We start from the raw sequence: 24534 nt of genomic DNA, 5'->3' as shown, positions 1-24534 counted from the left end.
CAACCAGTGAGGAAGGTAACTGATAAGATGCAAACTAATATTCTGTGCAATTTTGTTCTCAGGAAGATTTATAAGATCCACAGATAAGGGTCTTAGGCACACAAACAATCCCAGAGTTTCATGGAGACAAAAGGAAAGCAGAGATTTTTAGCATAAAGGTAATTGTCAATGCCAAAAAATGAAGCTGAGTCAATGATAAATGCTTCCTCTAAGGAACAGGTTTATCACAGCAAGAGCAGCACTCAGCATCACCCTGCACCCATGATCCAGGTCTGTTCCCATGGCACAGCTCCCCCAGCCTGGGCAGGAATGGTTTACACAGGATGAACAGAGAAAACACAGCAGAACACTCATATTTTTTAATCAACAATGAGAGTTTATCTAATCTAAACAACTGTCTTTTTGTACACTGAGACGGGAACAGATACAACTTTTCTCCCACACATACAGCATCCTTACTTTTGACTCTGGATTCAGCTTCTCATTGGATTACATTAGCAAATCTACAGCACAATCAAGACAACAGAAAAAGATCACTGCAGTGAGTAAGAAAAACAAATGCTTCTGCTTTTGCAGTCATCTTTCCTTGATCACATTTTAAAACAACCCATCAAGTCCATACAGATTTTCCCAGCGAACTAATCCAATGTACATAACATAAAGACACTGCAGTGAACAAAACGGAGTCTGGTCACCACATTGAAGGTTCAGTTGCCCACCCAGCCATGGACATGTTCATTTGGGATGCCTGCCATCCCAGCCTGCCTAGGAGTGTGCCTGCTGGGCAAGCTGCAGTTTCACTTGTTCAGGAGAACAAGAGTGGCTGCACACAGCAAGGCAACTCTCTGTCTTATTGATGGCCAAGAGCTGATGCTCAGGGGAGACAGTAAGCATCAGGAAAATAGCACTGCTCTCCCTCCCAGCCTCCCAGGCAAGAAGTAGTGTATTTGCACTTAACAATATTGAATTTAAGATGATGTATTTGATAATCCCTGCAGTCAGACTGAAGGTCAACTCTTATCCTCAGCTCCGTTGTTAAAGAACACCTGCACCAGAAGCTGATGGGAGGAGTGTACCTTGCAGAAGGTACAACTCAGACACTGACAAAAGCAGTACAATACTGTATGGTTGTTTACTATTTCTCATAAGAGAAAACAAATAACATTTATATGATATAATTCCTTCCAAATACAAGTGGACAGTGGGAGCAAAAGCTCTAGATTTTAACAAGTCTGGAACATTAAACCTCAGCTCAGATTGAAGACCATTTCTGGTTTTTTTTTTCAATCCAAAATTCCTTTTCTTTATATATATATATATACAAACACATATATTCCAAGCACAACTAAATAGCCTTGGATCTCGGTTCACCTGTTGCTTCGGGAATCATTTCACATTTGCAGAAGGATGAATGAAAATAGTCCAGAGTGTGATATGAACATCTTTGACTGTAGTATTCAGTACCCTGTGCTCTTCAAGCTAATCCTCTTACTGTGATTAGCAGAACAGAAGGGTTGTAAGGAGGGATTTAAATGGGCTTTGGCCTCAACCTGAGTTCATAGCCCAGACTGGCTCCTGCATTTCTTGTGTGACTGGACCAAACTGAATTTCAAAATCCCCACTAATTAAATACATGCAAGGCATTGCTAGGAAGCAGAGGAGAAAAATGAACCGTGCCAGAGAGATAAAAAAGTTTACACAGTGTTAACTTAGGGTGAAAGGAGTGACATGTTAGATGGTGGTGGTTACTGGAAAAAAAGGGACAGTGTGTCCATGCACACCAAAGAACACATCTGGGAAGCAAACTACAGCTGCCTTCTGCATCCAGGGCAAAATCACAGATCCCAGGAGAGGGTGATACCTACCAGTGGCTAGATTTTATGTATGCAGTTCAAGGAGACTTACTGCAAATACTTTAAAAGCTTCTGTTCACACAGTATGTTGCAGCCCAGCTCCTGTCCCATTGCTTCCCAGTTCCCTCTCAGTATTTACCTATTACTCACTCATTGCTAGTAAGACAAAATTAAAAACTATTCATTATTTAGAAGGCTTTGTTTTCAGAAATCCACATCACGCAAGTTAGGTCTTCTGAGATCCATTTAGACTCATCTATTTAAACCCAACTAAATGCACTGATGTCCTGGGTTTAGCAGTAGCAGTCAGTTTTTCTCTTTCTTGGTAGCTGGTGCAGTGCTGTGTTTTGACTTTCAGGCTGGGAACAAAGCTGATAAAAATGATGTTTTGGTTTGGCCAATGACTTTGTGAGCCTCATGCTCTGCCAGGGAGGAGGGGAAGCCGGGAGGAAGCAGAGACAGGACACCTGACCCAAACTGACCAAAGAGGTATTCCATACCACAGCACGTCATGCCCAGGAGGTAACTGGGAGTGACCCGGAAGGACTAGAGTGGACTGCAGGGTTGGAGGAGGTATCGGTCGGTGCTTGGTCGGGCTGGGAGGACGAGTCATCGGTCACCTGGTGATGAGGTGTTGTATTCTTTCCCCTTGTTATTTCCTTTATCATTATTGCTATTGGTGGTAGCAATAGTGATTTGTGTTATACCTTAGTTACTAAACTGTTCTTATCTCAACCCGTGGGAGTTGCATTCTCTTTGATTCTCCTCTCCATCCCTCCAGGAGTATGAGGAGGGCAAGAAGGGGGGGAGTGAGTGAAAAGCTGTCTGGCTGGGGTTAAACCACAACAACTGATAACACACATCATTCTTCGTAGCCAACAGTGATTCACATGTACATAAGAATCAACTCCCCTGCCCTATGGTGAGACGGTGAGACTCAGCAGCTGTTCAGTAATGAACAGCTACTATCTTCCTTGCTGGACACTTTACTTACTCCTTCAAATGTATCTGCACCTTCCCACCAAAATGTCTGTACGTGTCTGAATGCAGTGTTTCACAATCCAGGCGATAACTTCTTTCTGAAATCTGGTTCAAAACTATTAGATTCTCTTATGAAGCCTAAGTTTCATTAGTTCTTCCTGAAACTAGCCAAGTTACACTGACAAGAGGAACACTTTATTTGTTCCACCTAAGATGTAAAAAAGCATGGCAGAGTGATAAATTAACTTTAAGCAGCAACTTCAACAGGCAAAATGGTCTTGGTGGAGCCAACTTCTTCTGAAATGACTATCTGATTAATATCCCTGCTAAGTCCCTCTGGACAGCTTCCTCACACAGCCTCAGACCTGCAGAGAAGCAGAGCTCCCCCAGCTCTCTGGGAGCACCTTTGAGCGGCCAAGCAAATTCTCTGTGTTTTGGTAGGATTTTAGGTTATAGCTTTGCAAATAACCTGCAAGAACACACATAGAAAAGCCATGTTAAGCATTAACGAATTGGCTTTGATATTTCAGGAGCCCCAGCAGAAGACATTTGAACAGGATTTTCAGGTAGGATTTTGAAGCTGAAAAAGTTTAACTTCAAGAAATAATGTTTTAAAGTATTGCCAGCAAATCCTGTGAAGACAGGAGTGAATCTAGGTAAGCTTACACAGCTAACCAGGAAGAGATCAACAGTTCAACATTAATATCAATGTTATCAGTGCCTGTACGGACTATAAGGAACTATTCCATCCTGCAAAACATAGATGTCTTCACAGACACCAAAAATGCACAACACAAAGGAAGATGCTGCTGCTGGTGCATGAAACCATGATATTTCAAAATAAACCAGTAGAATAGCAAGTAGAATTGCAACCCTGCACTTTAGCAGGGCAAACTTTGGCCTTTTCAAGCAATTGCTAGGGGAAATCCCATGGGCAAGGCTGCTTGAAGGTAAAGGGGCCCAAGATAGTTGGTTGGCAGTCAAGGATTGTTTCTTCCGAGCTCAAGATCAGAGCATCCCAACACGTCGAAAGTCAAGGAAGAGGGCCAGGAGACCTGCGTGACTAAATAGGGAATTGTTGGGTATGCTCAAGTGGAAGAGGAGAGTTTACAGGTCATGGAAGGAGGGGCTGCCCACTTGGGAGGAATATAAGGCTGCTGCTAGAGGATGCAGGAAGGCAGCTAGGATGACTAAGGCCTCCTTAGAATTAAATGTGGCGAGAGGGGTCAAGGACAGCAGAAAGAGCTTTTTCAAATACATGGCAGATAAAACTAACACCAGAGGCAATGTAGGCCCACTGATGAACGGGACAGGTGCCTTGGTGACAGAAGATACAGAGATGGCAGAGTTACTGAATGTCTTCTTTGTCTCTGTCTACTCTGCCAGAGGCAGTCCTGAAGAGCCCTGTACCTCTGAGACCTCAGATGAAGTCAGGTCAACGAAGCAGTTTGCCTTAGTCGATGAGGAATGGGTTAGAGACCAGTTGAGCAATCTGGACATCCATAAATCCATGGGTCCAGATGGGATGCACCCACGGGTGCTGAGGGAACTGGCGGAGGTCATTGCTAGACCGCTCTCCATCATCTTTACCAAGTCTTGGGAAACGGGAGAGGTGCCTGAGGACTGGAGGAAAGCAAATGTCACTCCTGTCTTCAAAAAGGGCAAGAAGGAGGACCCGGGTAACTATAGACCAGTCAGCCTCACCTCCATTCCTGGGAAAGTGATGGAACACCTTATCCTTGGTGCCATCTTAAGGCATATCAAGGATAAGAGGGTTATGAGGGGCAGTCAACATGGCTTCACCAAGGGGAAGTCATGCTTGACCAATCTCATAGCCTTTTATGAGGAAATAACACGGTGGATGGATGATGGCAGAGCGGTGGATGTGGTCTACCTTGACTTCAGCAAAGCGTTTGACACAGTCTCCCACAGCATCCTCGCAGCTAAATTGAGGAAGTGTGGTCTGGATGATCGGGTAGTGAGGTGGACTGTGAACTGGCTGAAGGAGAGAAGCCAGAGAGTTGTAGTCTATGGGGCGGAGTCTAGTTGGAGGCCTGTATCTAGTGGAGTGCCTCAAGGGTCAGTACTGGGACCAGTATTATTTAATATATTCATCAATGATTTAGATGAGGGAATTGAGTGTACTATCAGCAAGTTTGCTGATGACACTAAGCTGGGAGGAGTGGCCGACACGCCAGAAGGCTGTGCTGCCATCCAGCGAGACCTGGACAGGCTGGAGAGTTGGGCAGGGAATAACTTGATGAAATATAACAAGGGAAAGTGTAGAGTCCTGCATCTGGGCAGGAACAACCCCAGGTTCCAGTATAGGTTGGGGAACGACCTGTTAGAGAGCAGTGTAGGGGAGAGGGACCTGGGGGTCCTGGTGGACGACAGGGTGACCATGAGCCGACACTGTGCCCTTGTGGCCAAGAAGGCCAATGGCATCCTGGGGTGTATTAGAAGGGGGGTGGTTAGTAGGTCAAGAGAGGTCCTCCTTCCCCTCTACTCTGCCCTGGTGAGACCGCATCTGGAATATTGTGTCCATTTCTGGGCCCCTCAGTTTAAGAAGGACAGGGACCTGCTGGAGAGAGTCTAGCGCAGGGCAACTAAGATGATTAAGGGAGTGGAGCATCTCCCTTATAAGGAAAGACTGAGGGAGCTGGGTCTCTATAGTTTGGAGGAGACTGAGGGGTGACCTTATTAGTGTATATAAATATATAAAGGGGGAGTGTCACGAGGATGGAGCCAGGCTCTTCTCAGTGGCAAACAATGATAGGACAAGGGGCAATGGGTACAAACTGGAACACAAGAGGTTCCACTTAAACTTGAGAAGAAACTTCTTCTCAGTGAGGGTGACAGAACACTGGAACAGGCTGCCCAGGGAGGTTGTGGAGTCTCCTTCTTTGGAGACATTCAAAACCCGCCTGGACACGTTCCTGTGTAACCTTATCTAGGTGTTCCTGCTCCGGCAGGGGGATTGGACTAGATGATCTTTTGAGGTCCCTTCCAATCTGTAGCATACTGTGATACTGGATTCCTGAAAACAGAAGAGCACTGTCTCTGGAATAACAACATCTAAGTATGACTGGAAGATTACTGTCACACACTTTGTCTCTCTGAGGATCCACAGATTGGGCAGGAATTTGAACTGAACTGACACACTCACCTGAACAGCAAGTAATTGGATGTTTGACACAGTGTGGCAGTTTGTGTGACATGACCATAAATAACATAGCACCAGTAGGATAAAAGGAACCAAACACACATCACAACAAGCTTATATAAACAAGGAATTAAATCTTTCTGTTTCAAGCAAAGTAATTTACCTGGCTGATCATCCATATAGTAGACTCACAGTATTTTAAAAATACTTTTGAAATTGATTTTGAGCTGATTTGTCATCATTTTACACTTCAAAGATGTGCATTCCTTTTGGACTATCTTTGTCTTCATACCAACTGTTGAAGCCTTTCCCTGTCCTTGACCTCGGTTTTGAAGCGTTTCAGATATATCCATGTGTTGACTAACATCCTTCTGTTCTACAAACACAGATGACTGCTGGCAGAACCCAGGCTGTTCATCTTAAAGGCTCAGTTATACTGATTTTTCACAGCCACAATAATAAACAAAACTTGATGGGTATAAATACACATTACTTGTTGGGCTAGGGCACTTGGGGTTAGCCAGGGCACCAGAGACCCTTTCACATGTGAGCAGTGAGTGCCTTCTCCTTGCAGGCTCTACTTGCTGGGATGTCTCCCAGGTGGGCTCCTGCTGGAAGTACTGCACCACTTGGCACTAGCCAGGAGCACAAACCCAAACCAATGGGCTTTCAGGGTGCTAGGAAGATAGGCCAGCTGCCACCCTTATCTCAACTTTCTCTAGAAAGTGATGGTTATGAATATATTGAAACAAATACCCTACCGACATGGGTATGACAAAAAAAGATCTGGCCTCTGCAGAGAACAGAATGAAAGGAGTATTATTTTTTTTGTCTTCTTGCAGAAAGACCCCCTAAAATCAGTGACGGCAGAACTTCCCGTCAACCTGCCACAGCCACGTGCACTGCTACTCTCCAGCTTGAGTTATCTTTCTGGTTCAAGAGAAACCCTGAATGCAGAAACTTAGCACAAAGCTTTAAGAAGGCCTTGGGACTTTTAGAGCTGTCTACAAGTATACTCACGAAAGATATGTATATTTTGTTTCTGTTGTTCTCTCCATCTTCTTCTAATAGAAGTCTTGTCACAAAATTTGTTAATGGGAATTTGTTAATGAGCTGTATGGCCATGAAGAAATATGACTATCAACACAATGTTAAGATAATTTGCTATCTCGCCCTTCACTCTTTATATTTAGAGACTACACTGATCACCCCACATCTTCACAAAGAAAAATTTACAGTTTTAATAGCATGCCTTTTAGAACTAGTTTAAACTTAACAATTCCTGCTAAGCTGCCCCCTCCCTCCCCAAAAAGAATAGATTTCTATTTTGATACTGAATCATAGATAAACATGTATGAGGTAACCGTAGATGGCAACAGCATCTATTCCACATTTCGCTTCCACAGCTCCTACCCCAGGGCAGATGTGATGCACAGCAAGTCTATATTATGTATCATTGTCATGGTTTAAGCCCAGATGGTAACTAAGAATCATTGCAGCAGCTCACTCGCTACCCCCCTTCTCCCCATTGCAACTCCCAGAGGGATGGGGGTGAGAATTGAAAGAATGTAACTTCCATGGGTTAAGAACAGTTCAGTAACCAAGGTATAATAGCAAACTGCTACTGCTACCAACAATAATAATAGTGGTAAGGGGAATAACAAGGGGATAGGATACAATTGCTCACTACTCAATGACTGATACCCAGCCTTACCCAAGCACCGATCTGGGCCCTTCTGGGTAACTGCCCCCAGTTTATATACTGGGCATGACGTGCTGTGGTATGGAATACCCCTTTGGCTAGTTTACCTCCTGGCTTCCCATGCTCCTCCTCCCTGGCAGAGCATGAGACTGAAAAGTCCTTGACCGGGGTAAGCACTGCTCAGCAACAACTGAAAACATCAGTGTGTTCTCAGCATTGCTCTCAGACTGAAGTCAAAAACACAGCACTGCACCAGCTACTAAGGAGAAAAATAACTGCTACAGCAGAACCCAGGACAATTGCAAACCTTATACTGAAGTACTCCACTTCCTTTCATTGATATGTGACGGAAGTAATATCACTGGTACTGAGTCCAAACCAGAAATACCCAGAGCTAAATTGCACTGAGACATTAAGAAAATCTAAGGCTGATGTGAAGGCAGCCACTAAACAGAGGAAATGAATTCTGAGGTTTGTTGATGTGGATTTCAGGGGTCACAGTCCAATTTTCAACATACAGCACAGTCTCATGCTACCATCCCAGCGCGTGGGCCCACTGAAATCTTCAGATGGGGTGTCAAGTTTTACACACCAGTGAGATCCATCTACTGCTATGGCCCAGCTTGTGCACTTTTACATAGTAAGAGAATGAAATGACTGATGGCACACTTGGCAGCTTCCAAGCTGAGTCAAGTCTCTTAAGTCATTGTCTTTTTCTTACTGTAAGTTCTTAATCAACATGTGACATACTATGGATAAACTGAAGCTCATCTGTAGTATTGTTTTCCCCTGACTCATTGCTCTCATTTCTGAGCTGCTGGCCATACTTACTGCCCCAAAAACAGTTCTTGTTTGCTGGACTGCAATGCTGTACCTGAGCCATGCAAGTTTAACATGTTTTCTCAGCCTTTTCTCTGTTTGAGAAGCTTTAAAATTATTTCTTCAGTGAAGTGGGAGCTAAAGTTCCCACACACAGTCTCTGGAGAATTCACACACTCCAAGGATGTGCTACCAACCAACGCAAAACGTTCCTCCTGAGCACACGAGGATGCACAGGAACACACCTGCAGATCATTCCTACTGTCTTGACTCAAGGAAGGAATCATCACTCACAAACTCTGCATTCTCCTGTGTAACTGATACTACGACACTTTATTAGGAAAGAAAAACAAAGAACAGATTCCCAGCAAACTAAATGCACATAAATACATAAATCCTAATCAGTTTATCTGTTACATGAATGCTTTATTCTGGCTTCACTCGAGGGTTGGCTGATTCTACCCCTCCTTTTGTCCCACAGAAGGTATCTACTCATGAAAGAAACACTTAAGGAGACAAGATGGCAGAGGAGAGAAGAGTGGTAGTGACTAAGGGACTCTCTCCTCAACCTGCTTCTTCAGTGTGCTACACTTGCCCTTAAGAGCACACCTAGTAATCACAACCAACAGAGGTTCAGGGCATCACGCGCTGTTCATCTCCTGAGGGCAGATCAGTACACAAGGTTTGGGATGGCTCTGCTGCAAACAGAGAGAGGAGCTGCTCTTCGATATAGTCAAAGTGCACTCACTGCAGCAGGCCTAGGAAGGTAAGAAGTGTACACACTTTGGTATTTTACAGCTGCTACTGTAAAAAAAAAAATAAAGAGAAGAAAAAAGAAATCAGAGTTTCCCTAAGACAGCTCTTTTAGATGAAGTTTGGTGAACAATCCCTTTTTACGCATCGAGGATAGCATGTCCCAGAAAATATCAAGGTAGAAGAGTTTAAAAGCCTTAAAAAATGAGTTCTAAGATTGAAACCCTACAACACCATGACCCAAATACATTGTCACAGCTTTTCAACACAGGATAAAAGAGGCAAAATTAGAAACAGCAGCTTTAAAAGGAAGCCACAGGCAACACTGACATCCAGGACAGACCAAAGACAGAGATCAACAGAAAAGTTTTCAGCTGTCTCCAGCAGTTAGAAACATCCTGAGAGTTAAGTTCCCCAAAACGTACTTCTAAATGCTAGCAGATAAAACTTCATCAACCACGACATGGTAGCACATGAACTGCTGAGCTGAAGCACTCCAGGAGAAAAATTAACTATAAGTATGGAAATTAAGCAAGGAAGCGAGGGAAGAAAATGCTGATATATTGGTCTCAGGAAGAAATGTGAGGAAGGAGGGAAGCAACTGCCTCCACAGTTGTCTTTTGTTGTGGCTTGTTTGTTTAATAAAACAAACACTAACAAACACCTGCGTTCATGCACAGGTATAATCTGCAGGTTACCCATTCCTTCTGCTGCAAAACTTTCTATTGCTCCTGTAGAAAATCCTTCTGGACTGGTGTTCAGCTGTGGCCCTCCTCATAAGAGCTGTGCATCATCCACCAACACCTGAAAGACTTTGTAAAGCCATGCAGCCCACTGCTGCCTTGCACTGTTTTCCAGACGTGCACCACAGATTCCCAGTCTGCAGTGTCTGACTGTGTATTTGATTTCAAACTGGCTGGCTGCATCCATGGGCTGACTGTATTCCGCACGCTTTCCTAAACTGTGCCTTCCCAGATGTCGGATCCAACCACATCCATGGTGTCAGAGCTCCCTCAAGCCTTCATGAGCACCACCTTGAACTTCAGTGGTAAAATTTGAGTGGCGTTGTTGAATTAATTTTCTGTCCACCTGTTCTCCAGCTGCTGGAAGTGCTATGAAGGACTCAGGGGGCCCAATCCATGAGAATGGCTCTTCAGTCTTATACCAAAAACTGTTATCCATTGACCCCGTCCCTCTACGACTGCCGTGCTGATCCATGGAGTCCAACACCAAGAGGAGAAACCTGGCTCTGCACATGTAGGAGCATTAGTTGGCTGTTCAGGGTGCCTGCCCCATGTGTCTGTGCAGTGCAGACAGGTATATTCTAAACCCCTCCTACCTCCAGGGAAACAGAGGGAGAAGCAAAAAATCACAATGACTTCTGCCCATCACACAGTAATGAGTAACAGAGCTGAGAACTGTAAATCTTACGGTTTTACTCAACAAGAAAGTGTCAGTTATGCTCTTCTTGCTGCCAGCTGATGTTGGAGAAACCCTGGGCTGAAAGGCTCTGCCACAGAGCATCTACCCAAAGAGCAGGTGTGATGTTTTGTGGCCACTGTTGAGGAGGAAAAACCAAGTATTATCACGTAGTTTGACAGAACTCGTGTAAATAAGATGAGCGTCATTAACCCTGTTTTATAAGCAACAGAGTTTCTTGCCTAAGGTTACAAGTGTCCCTTGAGGAAGAAAATCGTGTCATTTAACTTGACTAGCAAAGCTCCTAGAACCCACTACACTGGAATGTAGCTTTCATGAAATCTTGCAATATCTTCATGTATCTACCCAAGCCCTGACAGACACATAAGTAGTCACAGGAGACTCTCAGCCCACAGGTGCTTCATATGAGCCTGTGGGTCTAAAAGGGATCTTGTGCCCTGCTGGAGGAGTCCCTCTGCTTTAGCACACACTGCAGATGCTCAAAGATGCTCAAAACGAGTACCTACCATTATCCTTTGCTCCCCAGCAGGAAGTTCCCCCAGACCTTTCTTCTGTCATTGCTCGGTAAGACCAAAGATGGGAGAATGAACTGCTCCAAATGCAAAGGGCAACCATGGGGGGTTTGGATGCAAAAGAGTTAGCTCCTTCTCCTGTCATGGGCCTGGGCACAAGAGGGGTGTGTGAGGGCAGGCTCAGGGAGCAAGAACAACTCTGCACCATTTTTTCCAGCAACTCATTGCTCAGCCTCCCAGCACTGTAAAATACACGTAGTGCACAGGCATCCGTTCATGGGGCTTGAGTCTAATAGGAAAAAAATCAGAATCTGGTCCCAATGCTGCTGGTTCTGAGGACATGGCATCAGAGAGAAAGCATCCTTTGTGAGGGAGAATCTATGCATTAAAATGGCTTGTTGTATAACTCAGCTTTCCATATACATAAACATATACATATTTTATTTAAAGAAGACACCATTCTCATTGCCACCACTGTATGCATCTGTATATATTTTCTGCTAAGATGATATGAATGTACTGAAAATAAGTGAAGCTCTCTAGATCCACATATAAGCCATAAAAGCCCACGCAGCCAAGGAGTGTGGGCGACACCAAATACATGTTTAAGCACTGAAAACCACTTCCAAAGGTTATTTCTTCAGAATACTGTGGTGGCTTGTGGCAGTGATTCAGTGAGATGCTAATACTGCTTCGCATCTGGCTCCATTTCAGGTGTAACAGTAACACAGATGAAAAGTGAAAAAGTTTATACCCTTTTTTTTTCATCTAGGCTCAAAGAACCTGCCAGTCACAACTGTGAATCACATAAAAGCAGGACTAATGCTGCAATAATTTCCCATTCCCCAGAAAAGGAAAAACAACATACATCACTACAAAAGACAGCGCGAATATTTCAGCTGTCTCAGTGAGACACCTAATTCAGCCCCCTCAGCTCTGTGATACCTGGACTGTACACAGCATTCCTCACAGCTTTTGCTTGAACGTGTCATTCTTGAGTCACATCCTGGCTCTCTGGCCCCTTCCTTTCCTAAGCTTTAGTTTATATTTGTAGGAAACGTCCAGGTGCTGGGTTTGAGCAGTAGTTACCAGAGATCACCTTTCAGAAGTCTTGGTGACAGCTCAGGCACTCACTGCATCTCAGTTGCCCTGCTTGGAGGAGAGAGCCCAGGAAACCATTGTGCTGAACCCCCAGTTCCACCACAGCTGGGTGAAGCTGCCACCCTGCTTTCCAGACAAATGCCTGCTGAACAACAGCAAACGCCAGTGCTCGAGTCACTGGGAAACTGGGGTGCCTCGAGTGTCTTCCAGACTGTAAAAGCAGAGCTAGTAAAGGTTTATGCTTCCCTGAAGAGGGCTCTCCATCTCAGTTTATATAAACAGCTTGCCAGTTTACAACAGCAGGAAGGAAGACAAAATAAATCCCCCCAAACCAGCAAACCAAGACAAGATAGACAATACCTGTTGTAACTCCATCTGCTGTAAGACATGGTCCTGTTGCTGCTGACACCGTCCATCTCCGGCTTGACTACGGCACTTCCAGCATTGCTCACGTCCCGCAGGCAGCGGCTCCCGGGCTGGAAACCGAACACCTGCCTGAGGAGGGGCCCCCCGCAGGGATGCGGACGGGCACCTCTGGCCTTGCACAGCGAGGCCAAAATCCGCCACCGGGCAGCGGCTTCACATCGAGCTCTGGACGCACGGAGCAAACCACTGCCCGCGCCGGGGAGGGAGGGAGAGAGGGAGGGAGAGGGAAGCGGAGGCTCCGGGGGTCCCCGCAGAGGGGACAGGCAGCAGGATGTTCTCAGCCGCCCGGCAGGCACAAAGGCGCTCAGGTAATAAGCTGGAGCAAGGGTGCTAAGCCGCTTAAGAGATATGCAGCGAGGCCGCGCTCAGGAGCCTCCTGCTCCAGCACACGAGCTTCCTTCCTTCCTTCCTTCATTTATTTATTTATTTATTTATTTATTTATTTGTGCTGGTTGCCACAGATACGGGTCCACGGCTCTGACATCACCCGCTCCCACCCCGCGCGGGGCCCTGGCTCTCTCCCGCCAGCGCGATCTTCCAGACAGGCACTGATCACATCCCCCCGTGCACAGGGACAGTGCCGGGAGCCGGCCGGATCCCGGCCCTGCTGCTCATCCCGCTGCCCCGTGCCTGACAGCTCCTTGTACAGACCACACCACGGTCACTTTGAGCGCAGCGAAAAGGCTTTGCAGAGCCCATCGCAGTCACTGGGCCTGCACACCGGGCAGCCCCAGGTTGCCTCAGAGCTGGGACATCAGCGTGACATCTATGGAGCAGGCTGCCCAAGGCAGCGATAGAATCACGACCCCTGAAAGTGTTCTCAAACCGTGTAGGTGAGGCCCTCACTTACATGGGTTAGTGGTGGTCTTGGCACTGCTGGAGCAGCGGTTGGACTTGATGATGTCAAAGGTCTTTTCCAAACTAGCTGATTCTGTGATTTCACATGACTCTGAGCACATGTCTGAGGCGTAGGACTGAGACCCAAACCATGCTCCAAGGCTCCTGCTGCCTTTCCCCCATGGGCACCAGCAATGTTCAGTGTCTGGGCCTGTGCTGAGGACCTGTGGTCTCTCACAAAGGCATTTCTCACTTCCACCAGCTCCAGGCACCACAGGGTCTGCTCTGCTCCCAGGTGCCCAGTGGTATGAATCAGACCTTGCTTGCCCCACTGGACATTTTCTGATCAGTTGTCATAACTTCAACACTAGAGAACTGTGCAATGGAAGTTCAGACCGAATCATTTTGCAGACACACACATAAAATCCCAAACCTTCTTTAAAATTCACTTGTGTTTTTCCTTTCAGAAAGAAAAGAATCAGCAGAACTTGCACCACATCTTTGCATGTTCAAGATGTTTTTTCCCAGGTCTGCTTTCAAACTGTGCAGTCCTTTCTTGCTTCTAGTCTTACAATATTTGCTTGCCATCAGGCTCCCAATACCATACATTTTACACACCGCCAGCTACTAAGGGTAAAAATATCCCAGGAGAAATGACTAAAAATCCCAAACATACATAAATAAGGACTGGAAGGGGATTGAGTTAATCAGGCCCAGTCCCTCATCTCACAAGCAACTGTGCCTGATGAGCAGTTTCAGGCTGAAGATCCAGAAGCTGGTAGTGAAGAGCTCCTAGAGCTCCATAAGGTAGATGAAGCTCCCAGAGCTTCAACCTGCAGACAGAGACCTTCCTGTTTCTAAATCAATGGTATTCATCAAAGATCAACCTGGTGTTTTATCATCCAGTTCCTTTAGTTCAAGCTAGATCTGCTTTCTCTTGAATACCTGCCATCAATATTTTCATTTCCAGTCTTTATTCTGGGAAGGCAAATAGGCCAAACCCTTCATCCCTTCACAGCAGAATAGGCAGAACCAGCCTAAGAGCTTTTTTCATGCATCAGTTTTAATCTAAATTAAACCTTTTGTGAATATGGATGATATTTGGCCACACTTCTCTCAAGCAGGGGAAACACCATCCAGGTTTCCTTGAAATGGCAATTAAGATGCCCAGGACTGAGCCTTGTTTCTTTTAACTGTGTATACCCTGCAAATTTTTTATCCCAACTCCTGTTACAGATGCTATTGTTGATATGTATAGACAGAGTGTCCTTGTTTACCTCATTTATAGCTTGCATTGAGTAACTTGGACAAAACGAGCCCTCTGGAAAGCAGAGTTAGTCACAGCCAATCTCCTCCACCTACCTGCATCTGCTCACTGCTGTGCTCATACCAAGAAAGTTGTAAATGGTCAAACTGAAACCTGACCATTTTCTTGGCTGTTGGATTGCTGAGGCCAACATTTTCCACACCAGAGCAGCTGGAAATCACCCTGAGGTGATGCTGAGGCAGGGGGGTTGTGAAGATTTCAGCTTGACCCTGTAAAACCTCATGGCAAATACAGCCTCTCCTCATGGGCTATAAGAAAACCAGCCCCACATGGAAGCTCCACGCACAAACCATTGGTATTGCTTTGGCAGACCAGTCTTTTATGGCCTATGCCTGCTTCAGAAGACCTCTCTACACACATCCTCCAACAAGAGGTGCTGAAGAGTAAAAACAAGTGCCACCTTCACTGCTCTGCTGCAGGGGAACGAGTTTGAGACCCCTCAGAAAATTACTCTGGGAGGCAGATTTAGCATCCCAGGACACAAGTGTCTCCCTGCTCCCTGCCTGTGGGTGGCAAACCCCCTGAACGCAGAAACCTCCCAACTCTTCCTCTCAGGAGTTTCTCAACTCCTCCGTCACCAGTTCAAAACAAGCACTAGTGACTTTGACAGCAAAGCCCTTGCCTGTGATTAACTGTATCTAGAGCCCCTGCTGGGCTGTGGCTTTCTGCAAGGCTTCCAGCTCTACTTCTGCCGTCTGACCCCACAACTTGCATTGCTGACAATATTACTTCAAACCTGAAAGTTGCAAAGAAGCTTTGCTGGGGAAGCCAGGGCACTCACTGCTCATGCAAGGTGAAGAGACACAAATCAGACCCACACTGGAATTCAGTCAGAAATAAATGGTTTTGCTGTTTGCTCTGCTCTGCTACCAGTGCTGCAAGGCATGTGTCACCATGTGTTTGTGCATGGCCACATCTACACGCATCCCAAATGAGTCATGTCTGCTCCCTGTTCCAACAGATTCTCTCCAACCACTGCAGACACAGGGCATCTCAAATCAGGCATATGTAATCTGGGGGAAGCAGGGAGAGTAGGTTTCTGGATTACAATTTATTAACCATGGAATGCTTGGGGTTGGAATGGACCTCTGGGGATTATTTAGTCCACCCCCCGCTAAAGCAGGGGTACTGAGAGCAGTTGGGATCTGAAAGAAGTAGGCTGTTCCTGCATTTTCATGTTGCCCATACCTTGCTACAAACGAGTGACAAAATGCCTGCTGAGTCACTGGATGGTGCCTAACAGGCTTAGCAATGGAAAGTCAAAAACCCAACACAGCACGACTCCGGATGAGGCAATCTGGAAATACTCTGAGGTTTAAGACTACATTTTGGGCATCCCCAGACAGTCATTTTTCCAGCAACACATCACATTCATGACCAATCATCTGTCTCATCATCAGGTGTCTGTGGCTGCAGAATCTGCCCCTTCATTACAGTCCAGCCCAAGTCCAGAGATGAGCTCTGCAGAGAGACAGAGACAGGTCTCTGCACCTGTGCAGCCAGAAGGATGGTGGCCAGGGCAGACTACATGTTTGCTTTCCTGCTCCAAAACCCTGACACCAGTATGGGCATGGTGGGTGAATTAATACCCAGGATCTCCCTTCCTATGAGGCAGGGCTTGCAGCTGCATCTGCCAGCACTGCTCAGGTTGATTTCCTCACCAGGGCAAGTTCCTCAAGGAGATTAAAGTTCTTCAGCAGTGCTAATTAGTGCTTATGCAATCAAGGATTTCTCCAAGCCCTCAGGGCTGCTGCCTGGAGGGAGTGATGCTCCTTGGCTGCAGGCAGTGGTGCTGTGCTGGGGATCTGCACCAGGGCATCAACTGCCCCTTCCCTGCTGCTTCAACAAAACAATCCTCCCCACCTCCGGAGGGGCTGCCCGTGTTCAATGCCATGGCCAGGCAGTCCCAGCTGGTGAGGAAGAGTGAGCACAGGACTCCAAGCTGCAGGCAGAGGAGACCTGACCTCCTGAGCACCTGCTGCCTCCAGCACGTTGCTGGAGGAGAGGGCTAGGGAGATGTTTATGAGATACCAGCAGGAGACTATTGCAACCCAGTATGTGTGTCAGCTCCAGAGTCAGCCTGACTTGAACAAAACATGTATATTCTCCAGGCAGATGTTAGGACAGCAGCAGGAAAACCTCAAGAAAAATCAGTTACAAACCCTGACACCTGGGCAGACATCATCCTTGTATCTGCCTCTAGAATAAACATCTAGGCCTCTCTTAAGGACTTGAGTTTACACCTAAGCCCAAACACAATGACCTCCTGGGGCTTAAGCATGCCCCCGACTCCCATAAAACAAGTCATCAGAGCCTCATAGAGCTTCACACATGCTCCGGACAGATTTAGGAGTTAAGAAGCTCCATCACTAGTTGGCACCACATGCTCTTCCTACAGCTAAAGGTACGTGACCAGTAGCAATGTGAGAAGCTAAGAGTGTCCACAGATGCAGAAACAGTGCTGCAGAACCTGCCTCCTCACACAGGGCTTTGGTGCCTCATGAAAAGCATGACATGCAAGTGCAAGAAACACTACATCATTAAAAGAAAATAAAAACAAAAAAAATCCCCCCAAAGCAGCAAAGATAGGCTGTGAGGTACATCATGTCCTACCACAGCAGGAGAGAACACCATAAAAGCATCTGTGCTGCTGGAGAGCAGCTAGCTGTAATGAGGAGAAACACATACCAATGGGACAAGCAGAGAGGAGTCCAGGCCACGTAACATCTCTGCCAGCGACTAATAGGCCAGTGCCTTGAATAATATAATGCTTTATACTGGGGAGCTAGGGAAGGTGGAATGCTGCTGTTTGTTTTTCCACATGCCCTCATATTACCCTGCCAAAGCAAAGCTCATAAAATGTTGGGCTTAACAATTTTGTCTGAAAAGATATTTACATCTTTGAGAGCATCTGACATATTCCTGCATTTCATCTTCCTTTCAAAGGATAACGCAGCTTCTAAAAATTCCCTCCAAGAGCCATTATCATTTTACTCTGCTCCCAGTACAATAAACAATCTCATTTGTCAGTCTGCAAGCACTTTGCAAAGAAGCCAGCATCCCTATTTACATCTTACAGAAAGGAAACTGAAGCAGCACAGCTTTCCTAATAGCTACCAAGGAACCACGGCAGGCACCCATACTGCCTGCAGTCTCTGGGTCCCACTCCAGCACCCTGCGTGTTGCAATGCCCCCAAGTCTTGCACATGAACAGGACAACAGAGAGCCTCTGATAATCTCTGCCAGGCAGTGTTTCAAATCCTGTCATCCTTCCTGGCAGCTCTGCAATCCAGGCTTGTTTCACAGTCCCTCTCTTCACAAATACAAGGAACTGGTGCTGTGCTCATGGAAGTTCACCTTCTTTCTTCCTTATGAGTGATTAGAAAATACCATATTTACTATATATACTACACGTACTATGCTTACTCTATAGAAAATCCTATCATTATTAAACTAGAGAAAATCCACAGTAGCATGGGTGCTGATCTGTATTCTTTAGCAGACACTGCTTTCCTCAAGGACCACGTTATCAAAAGGACTGCAGGCTGGTTACACCCCTTTGTACAGTATTAATTGCTAAGGCAATCTTCTAGTAGCTTATTAGCTCTTTTCATTCCCTACTCACCTTGGCAATATTTGTTAATTTCCCAAATGTGCATGTGGGAAATTTCCCCATGTTGTACACCAAACTTGAGGTTGTGCTGATGGACGGTTATAGTGACCTTTGGTGAAGTATTGCTCTGTTAACCAAAATGAATAATGATAATAATAAAAAAGAAATATAAGAATTGTTTTGACCATTCAAAATTTCCCTTGGGTTGAAGAAGGTACAAAGCAGCTCTGGACACTGATGCTACATCCAACCACATCCTCCTCCTTTGGAGCACTGGCAGTTCCCTGATGCTTACCTTGGGCTGCAGCAGCTCGCATCAGCCCTGAAGCCCCCCATGAGCCAGCTCTCAGCTTCACTCCTTGGGAAGCAGCACAGAAAATTTGACGCAGTGCATCTATCCACTCTGCTGCTTGTTGCCTCTTAGTCAAAAGGTCTTCATGGTGTAGATGGTACATGGGCAATGCTATTAAAAAAGGCAGCGTTTCTCTTGTGTAGATATTCCCATTCACATGGACCAGAGATATAAAGACTAGAAAAAAGCAGGGAGGAGAGAGCTAAAAATGACACAAGAAAGGCCTCAGAAGGGGCAGAGAGGAAAGACACATAACTGCAGTGACAGGAAGAAGCCAGGAGAGTAATGCAAGACCCCAAATCACCACTCAGATACAGCAGCTGTATCAGACACTTCAGGCCCAGAGACAGGTTGTGAAGAATTATCTGCAAGGAACAGAAGTTAAGTATCAGAAAAGATGAGCAACTTCATTGCAGCTAGGTTGAAGTACACAGCCCCAGAGGTGTGCATGCAACAGCTGAATGTATTGGTAACACAGCAAAGGCAAAGGAACACGGTGCTTTTGGCTTAGTCCTGACCGAGCTGTCCCCTGCTCTGTTCCTCAACCCTTGAACTCCCACAGGTGCTGAGCGCTCCCCATCAAGCTCACAGTCAGCTCTTGCCTTGTGCGTGCTGTTCTCTGCAATACTTAGAGCAGATAATGTCCCCATTGCTGGGAGTGTGCTCCAGATTGAGAGGCAAATGAGCATAGAGGATGTCCCACAGCAACAGCAAGGTTAAGACCAAAGAGCAGTTTCTATCAAGAGCAGGATGCAGGCTCTCAGCACAGCCTGCCTCCATCCTGTCAGATGCCAACAGTTCAGAGCACCCTTCAAATCCTGGGGTCCTGCAGGAGTGACAATGGCAGAACCTGCTATTATAGCCAAAAGGTTTTAAATCCTTGCTCTTCACTATACATGTCATTTCCCTTGCTATTCCTCCACAGTTCTGGCCAGCTTTGGCATTAAGAAGCAAACTGCTAATGCCTCCATTGGTTATGTCCTCAACAGCAGCTACTGACACTCCCAGATTTCTGTTAACTACTACAGACAGTGGGTAAATTAGCCAGCCAGACATCCCTGCCTTAAAGCAGTGCAGTAACAGGGACCATCACCAACTGGCTTCTAACATGGGAGTTTTTAAGCAACTGTACCTCTTGCAAGAGCAGAAATGCAGTACCAAGAGCATTACAATAGGGATGCTCAGGCTAGATTAGGATCTGGATGTGGGAGGGAGCAAAAGTGAAATTATCTGATTTACCCTTTAAAATTAATATGTAAAGCTTACAGCATAAGTTAATGTTATTGAAATGGCATGGGAAATGGGGATTATGTCAGGACAGCAGAACAGGAAGTTCATAAAAATATGAAAAGATTAATTTGAGATTTTGCAGTGAAAACCAGACAGACAAATGCCCACAAACCCACACACATACCTCAGGCTTTCCCTCTGCTGGGAAGCAGGAGCTTTGTTACCTCAGTGCAGTGACATGAGCCAAAAACGAGGTAGCCCCACACCTCAAACAAATGCCATCTTCAGGAGAGCTGGCAAAAAGCACCAATACAGCTCCACACTGCTGTCAGCCCTACTGCATCTCAGGGGGGGGTCTGTGAAAGTAGCAGATTTCATGATGGAAAGCACGTACACCCCAATTACACTTTCCAGCTTTTTAACATCATTTTGAAATAATTTCCAGACATGGAAGAAAGTCACTTGATCCTGCTCTGGCTGAGAAGAGTGGGAAAAAGGAGTGTATTCCCTATTTGCACATCCAGAGCCCTCCAAAGGCATTAGAGTTAATACTAGTGGGAAGAAGTCATCACAGAGCAGCTCCTGGCAGCAATGATGAAGCCCAGGTCTTAGAGCCTGGCAGTGACAGATACCTTCCCAGACAAAACCAACCAACCATGGTATTAGACCTGGCAGATGTTGATAGCATCATGAAGGTGGCTATTGTAATGAGGATTTTAATAGTCTCAAGGTGGTTGTTCAGGAGAAAGATAAAGAGAGGTCTCACTGCCTTGTAATTACAAAAAAGATCAAGGTTAAGCAACTAGTTCCAAAAGGCAACTGGAGTAGAGAGGTGAGCAACTTCACTGGGCAACTTGCACATTTGGAAGCCACAAGACAAAAAAAGGTACCAAAATATTCAGAATTCACCAGGTGTTCTCCCTCTTGGTTCCCAGAAATACAAGTGGCTGAATGAGTATTTTAAAAGCAGTGCTAGGTGGGGACAGAAAGGTTACAGCAAGCACATGGTACTTTACATAACCTTGAAAATGCAGCCCTCAGAATGACCAAAAGTCAATCTTTTGGATGACAGGGATTGACCACTTAAACAGAAGCATCAGTTCACACTGCCAGTGTAGTGCTCTATACTTGCAAATAACAAAAGTCAGATCAAGACACAGAATGGGGGAAGAAATAGGACTGAAAGCCACTGACGGTGAAACAGGAAGCCAGCAATTCAGGAATATGACATTCTTCCAAGAGGCAATGAAGGACAGGCAGATTTTAGTTTGCAGGAGAAACATTAGAACACACATGAACTTTTACTATTTAAAAGCCACAGCAGGTGTTGCCTGAAAGTTGCTGTAGGAGGGAGAAAAGCATTAGAATGTTGCTTCAGTTTCAAAGGTCGGCACCACGTTCAAGAGATTTCCCAGCTCCTTAGGTAAATACCAGGCCTGGACAAGAGGGACATTTTCCTCCTGCTAACAGCAACCCTCATTTAGATGTATTATTTAGCTGAACACAAAGTGTTTATACATAGCTTTCCAATTGCAAATTGCACATGTTGCTAATGATACATAAACATTACTCATTTTATTTTGACTCCTGTACTCCTGACACAGCTGGTGACAATGAGAGCTTGGCAAACTATAGAGAAAAGGAGGATTTGTACAATATTTTAATTACCATGCATCCAATGGTTTAGATTGCAAGCATTCTTACTGCTTTCCACATGAGTTTCTTCAGAACTACTATTTATAAATCATTGTTTTTTCTCTCACTACTATCCGAATTCTACAGAGTTCACAGACCAAAATACTCCGAAACAGCACTGACACATGGCCCTATTTAATTATAGATAAACGGCTTTGTTATGGTTCTTGTACTTCATTCCTACCCTGCTTGTAAAAGTAAGAACTTGAGCTCTGTAGAAGGATCTTGACAAAAGCAGCCCTAAACAGCCCTGTAACTACTCAGGTATATGCCTACCAACAGTGACATCTCGTGGTTGCCAATAAATCGTTCCCTGTGCAATTCGCATTAACTAGGCCTGCAGCTAATGATTGTGGCAGCTCCTACAGCTTCGGTTGAACCTTTCAGGGTGGTAGTTAGCAGTTTACTTTAGCCATTCTCGCCTCCTTATGCTTTCACTGTAACTTCCTTCCACATGGCTCTTATTGCTGTTTTCAATCCCACATTTCTTCCCTTGCTTAGAGGTGGATCCCCTACACAAGTCCACTGCTTTCTAAATCACCACAACAAAAATATACCATTTACTCCTAGGAGACCTTCCTTCTATAGAAATGCTTGTCTTAGCTATTCAGATCACAGCTTTTCACAGAGAGGACAACTTGTGTTATGTTCACATGGCGGACTGGACGTGAGGTCCCAGACAGGTCTCAAAATACCACTTCACAAACTACTTTTTAAAGCATATAAGCTATTAATAGCACCAGAGTAAGTTTATTTTTTTATATTTCTCATAAGAAACATGAGATGCATTCATAGGAGTATTTGTTCTGTGCTATAGCTCTTCAGCAACAAAGTTCAAGTGAAATGCCTGGAGAAGATAAGGCTCTGGGCAGACCTTTTAACAGTCTTCCAGTACCTAAAGGGGGCCTACAAGAAATCTGGAGGACTTTTACAAGAACACTTACAGATAGGACAACGGGGAATGGCTTTAAACTGACAGAGGGCAGATTTAGATTAGATGTTGGGAACAAATTCTTTACTGTGGGTGTGGTGAGACATTGGAACAGGTTCCCAGAGAAGCTGCGGATGCCCCATCCCTGGAAGTGTTCAAGGAAAGGTTGTACAGGGCTTAGAGCAACCTGGTCTTAGCGGAAGATGTCCCTGCCCACGGCAGGAGGCTGGAACTGGACAAAAACTGTCACTAGTACATGTTAACTCATGACTAGGACTAAGGGACAAAGAAGTAAGAGGTTTTGCCATTGCCCCTACCTGCATTTTTGGTGCCCGTACTCTGCTATTGTAACTTCTCCCTCTCTACAATACTTCCATCTCAGAAACATTTTTCAAAAATGTAGTAATTTAGAAAGTGTGAGTGTCACTACAAGTTACTGAGTACCAAATACTGTGGGTCTTGATACAGCTCACAGCATCCAGTTTAAAAAGCAGCTGAACAGACTATGACTTGTTCAGGGATTAAAATGTTGAACATACTTCTACTTAACCCCTATTAAAGCCCAGAATCTGCTTCAAGCCTGCAATTTTAACTTAGATTTCCAATAGAACCAGGTAATCATGGCAAGAGCTGTATTTACAAAGGGGCAAGCACGGCATTTACAATTTGGGATGCTCTGAGCAAGTGCCCATCTAAACAACTTCAAGCCTTGAGGTTTTGACAGATTGCTGCTCTGCAGTGGGTCAGCTGAACAACACAGGAAACACCCCAGTGTCCTCACATTTCCAGCTTAAGTGTTTTTCTAAATTCAGTTTGAGTGCTTAGCGCGGTTTTGGTACATGAGAGTAATCAACTTCCAAAATCTGCCTAAATTAAGCAAACGAATGCATTCCCTGTTTAGCAGATTCCTGAGCTTTCCTAGGCAGCACACTTCTAAATAAGTGCAGATAACTTTTGGCAGTGCTTGGCTTGTGGTGACTGACTTCAAGACTCTTCTATTTGGAATAAGCTCATTAAAGCTTAATAACAAAATTAGACGGTACGGCCAGTCAACGACGGCTACAGCTATGCCACGGGTGAAATCTTGTCACATACACTGATGTCAGAAGAGCGTTAGCTAGTTTTTGTATGAATCCAGACTTGAACTTTATCAGCAATGACTAACCACAAGGCCATGCATAAAGTCAGAATTTTCCTTGGCATCAGTGGGTGTTAACTCATTCCAAATATATTTTGCTTTATAAACCCTTTCACAACAGCTCATCTCATTACATGCTCCTATACTGAGCTAGCCACTTAAGAGCTAGAGCATTTATCTGATCCCCTCTTGCCCAATAGCCTGAGCACCCAGCACTTCTCCAGGCCCAACACCATTAGCCAAGGCAATGAGGAAGGGGTGGAGAAACCGTTCTTCTTTTGCAGGAAGAGGGCAGGCACTGTCAGGGTGCACCGCACCATGTGTCCTGTGTGCTGCAAGACACCACAAACTTGCATCATTAGAAAATTGAAAGGAAAACAACTGTGATAGGAAGATCACCCACCTCATATGCCTACACAGCTCTGCAGTTTTATCAGACTAGGTTAGTTTTAACCTGCAGCAGAAGGGCTGACCAGTTGTAGATGCACAGTCCAGGCAGATGCCTGGTGCAACAGGCTGGAAACAGACTAAGCAACTAGTCCTACTTTTGATTTATCTCTTTTCTGCACAGTCAAGGTCAATTTATAACTATCATCAGTATCAGTGGCTCTACTTCCCCTGAACAGGCCATGTCACAAAACAGCAGTTTTAGAGGAAGTAA

The 24534-nt window shown here is 45.3% G+C and overlaps 1 protein-coding gene across 6 annotated transcripts in view; it reads right to left on the bottom strand.

Moving 5' to 3' along the window:
- Positions 1–13108, bottom strand: part of TUB (TUB bipartite transcription factor) — a 155545-nt gene extending 142437 nt beyond the window's left edge. For 2 of the 6 annotated variants that reach the window (XM_061380484.1, XM_061380489.1), the window contains exon 1: positions 12685–13107. In XM_061380484.1, coding sequence (XP_061236468.1) covers positions 12685–12740 — 56 coding nt within the window. In that variant the 5' untranslated portion in view covers positions 12741–13107. Of the gene's footprint in view, positions 1–12684 lie in introns of all 6 variants that reach the window. The other 4 variants (XM_061380488.1, XM_061380486.1, XM_061342419.1 and 1 more) reach the window with 4 other exon arrangements.
- Positions 13109–24534: the final 11426 nt, after the last annotated feature.

The sequence above is a fragment of the Neopsephotus bourkii genome, unplaced genomic scaffold (assembly GCF_033783945.1).
Source record: "Neopsephotus bourkii isolate Nb327-2 ecotype Australia unplaced genomic scaffold, CSIRO-AGI_Nbou_v1 NB_1792, whole genome shotgun sequence".
Taxonomy (NCBI): domain Eukaryota; kingdom Metazoa; phylum Chordata; class Aves; order Psittaciformes; family Psittacidae; genus Neopsephotus; species Neopsephotus bourkii.
The sequence above is the reverse complement of the archived record's forward strand: the minus strand, read 5'-3'. Positions and strand labels throughout refer to the sequence as shown.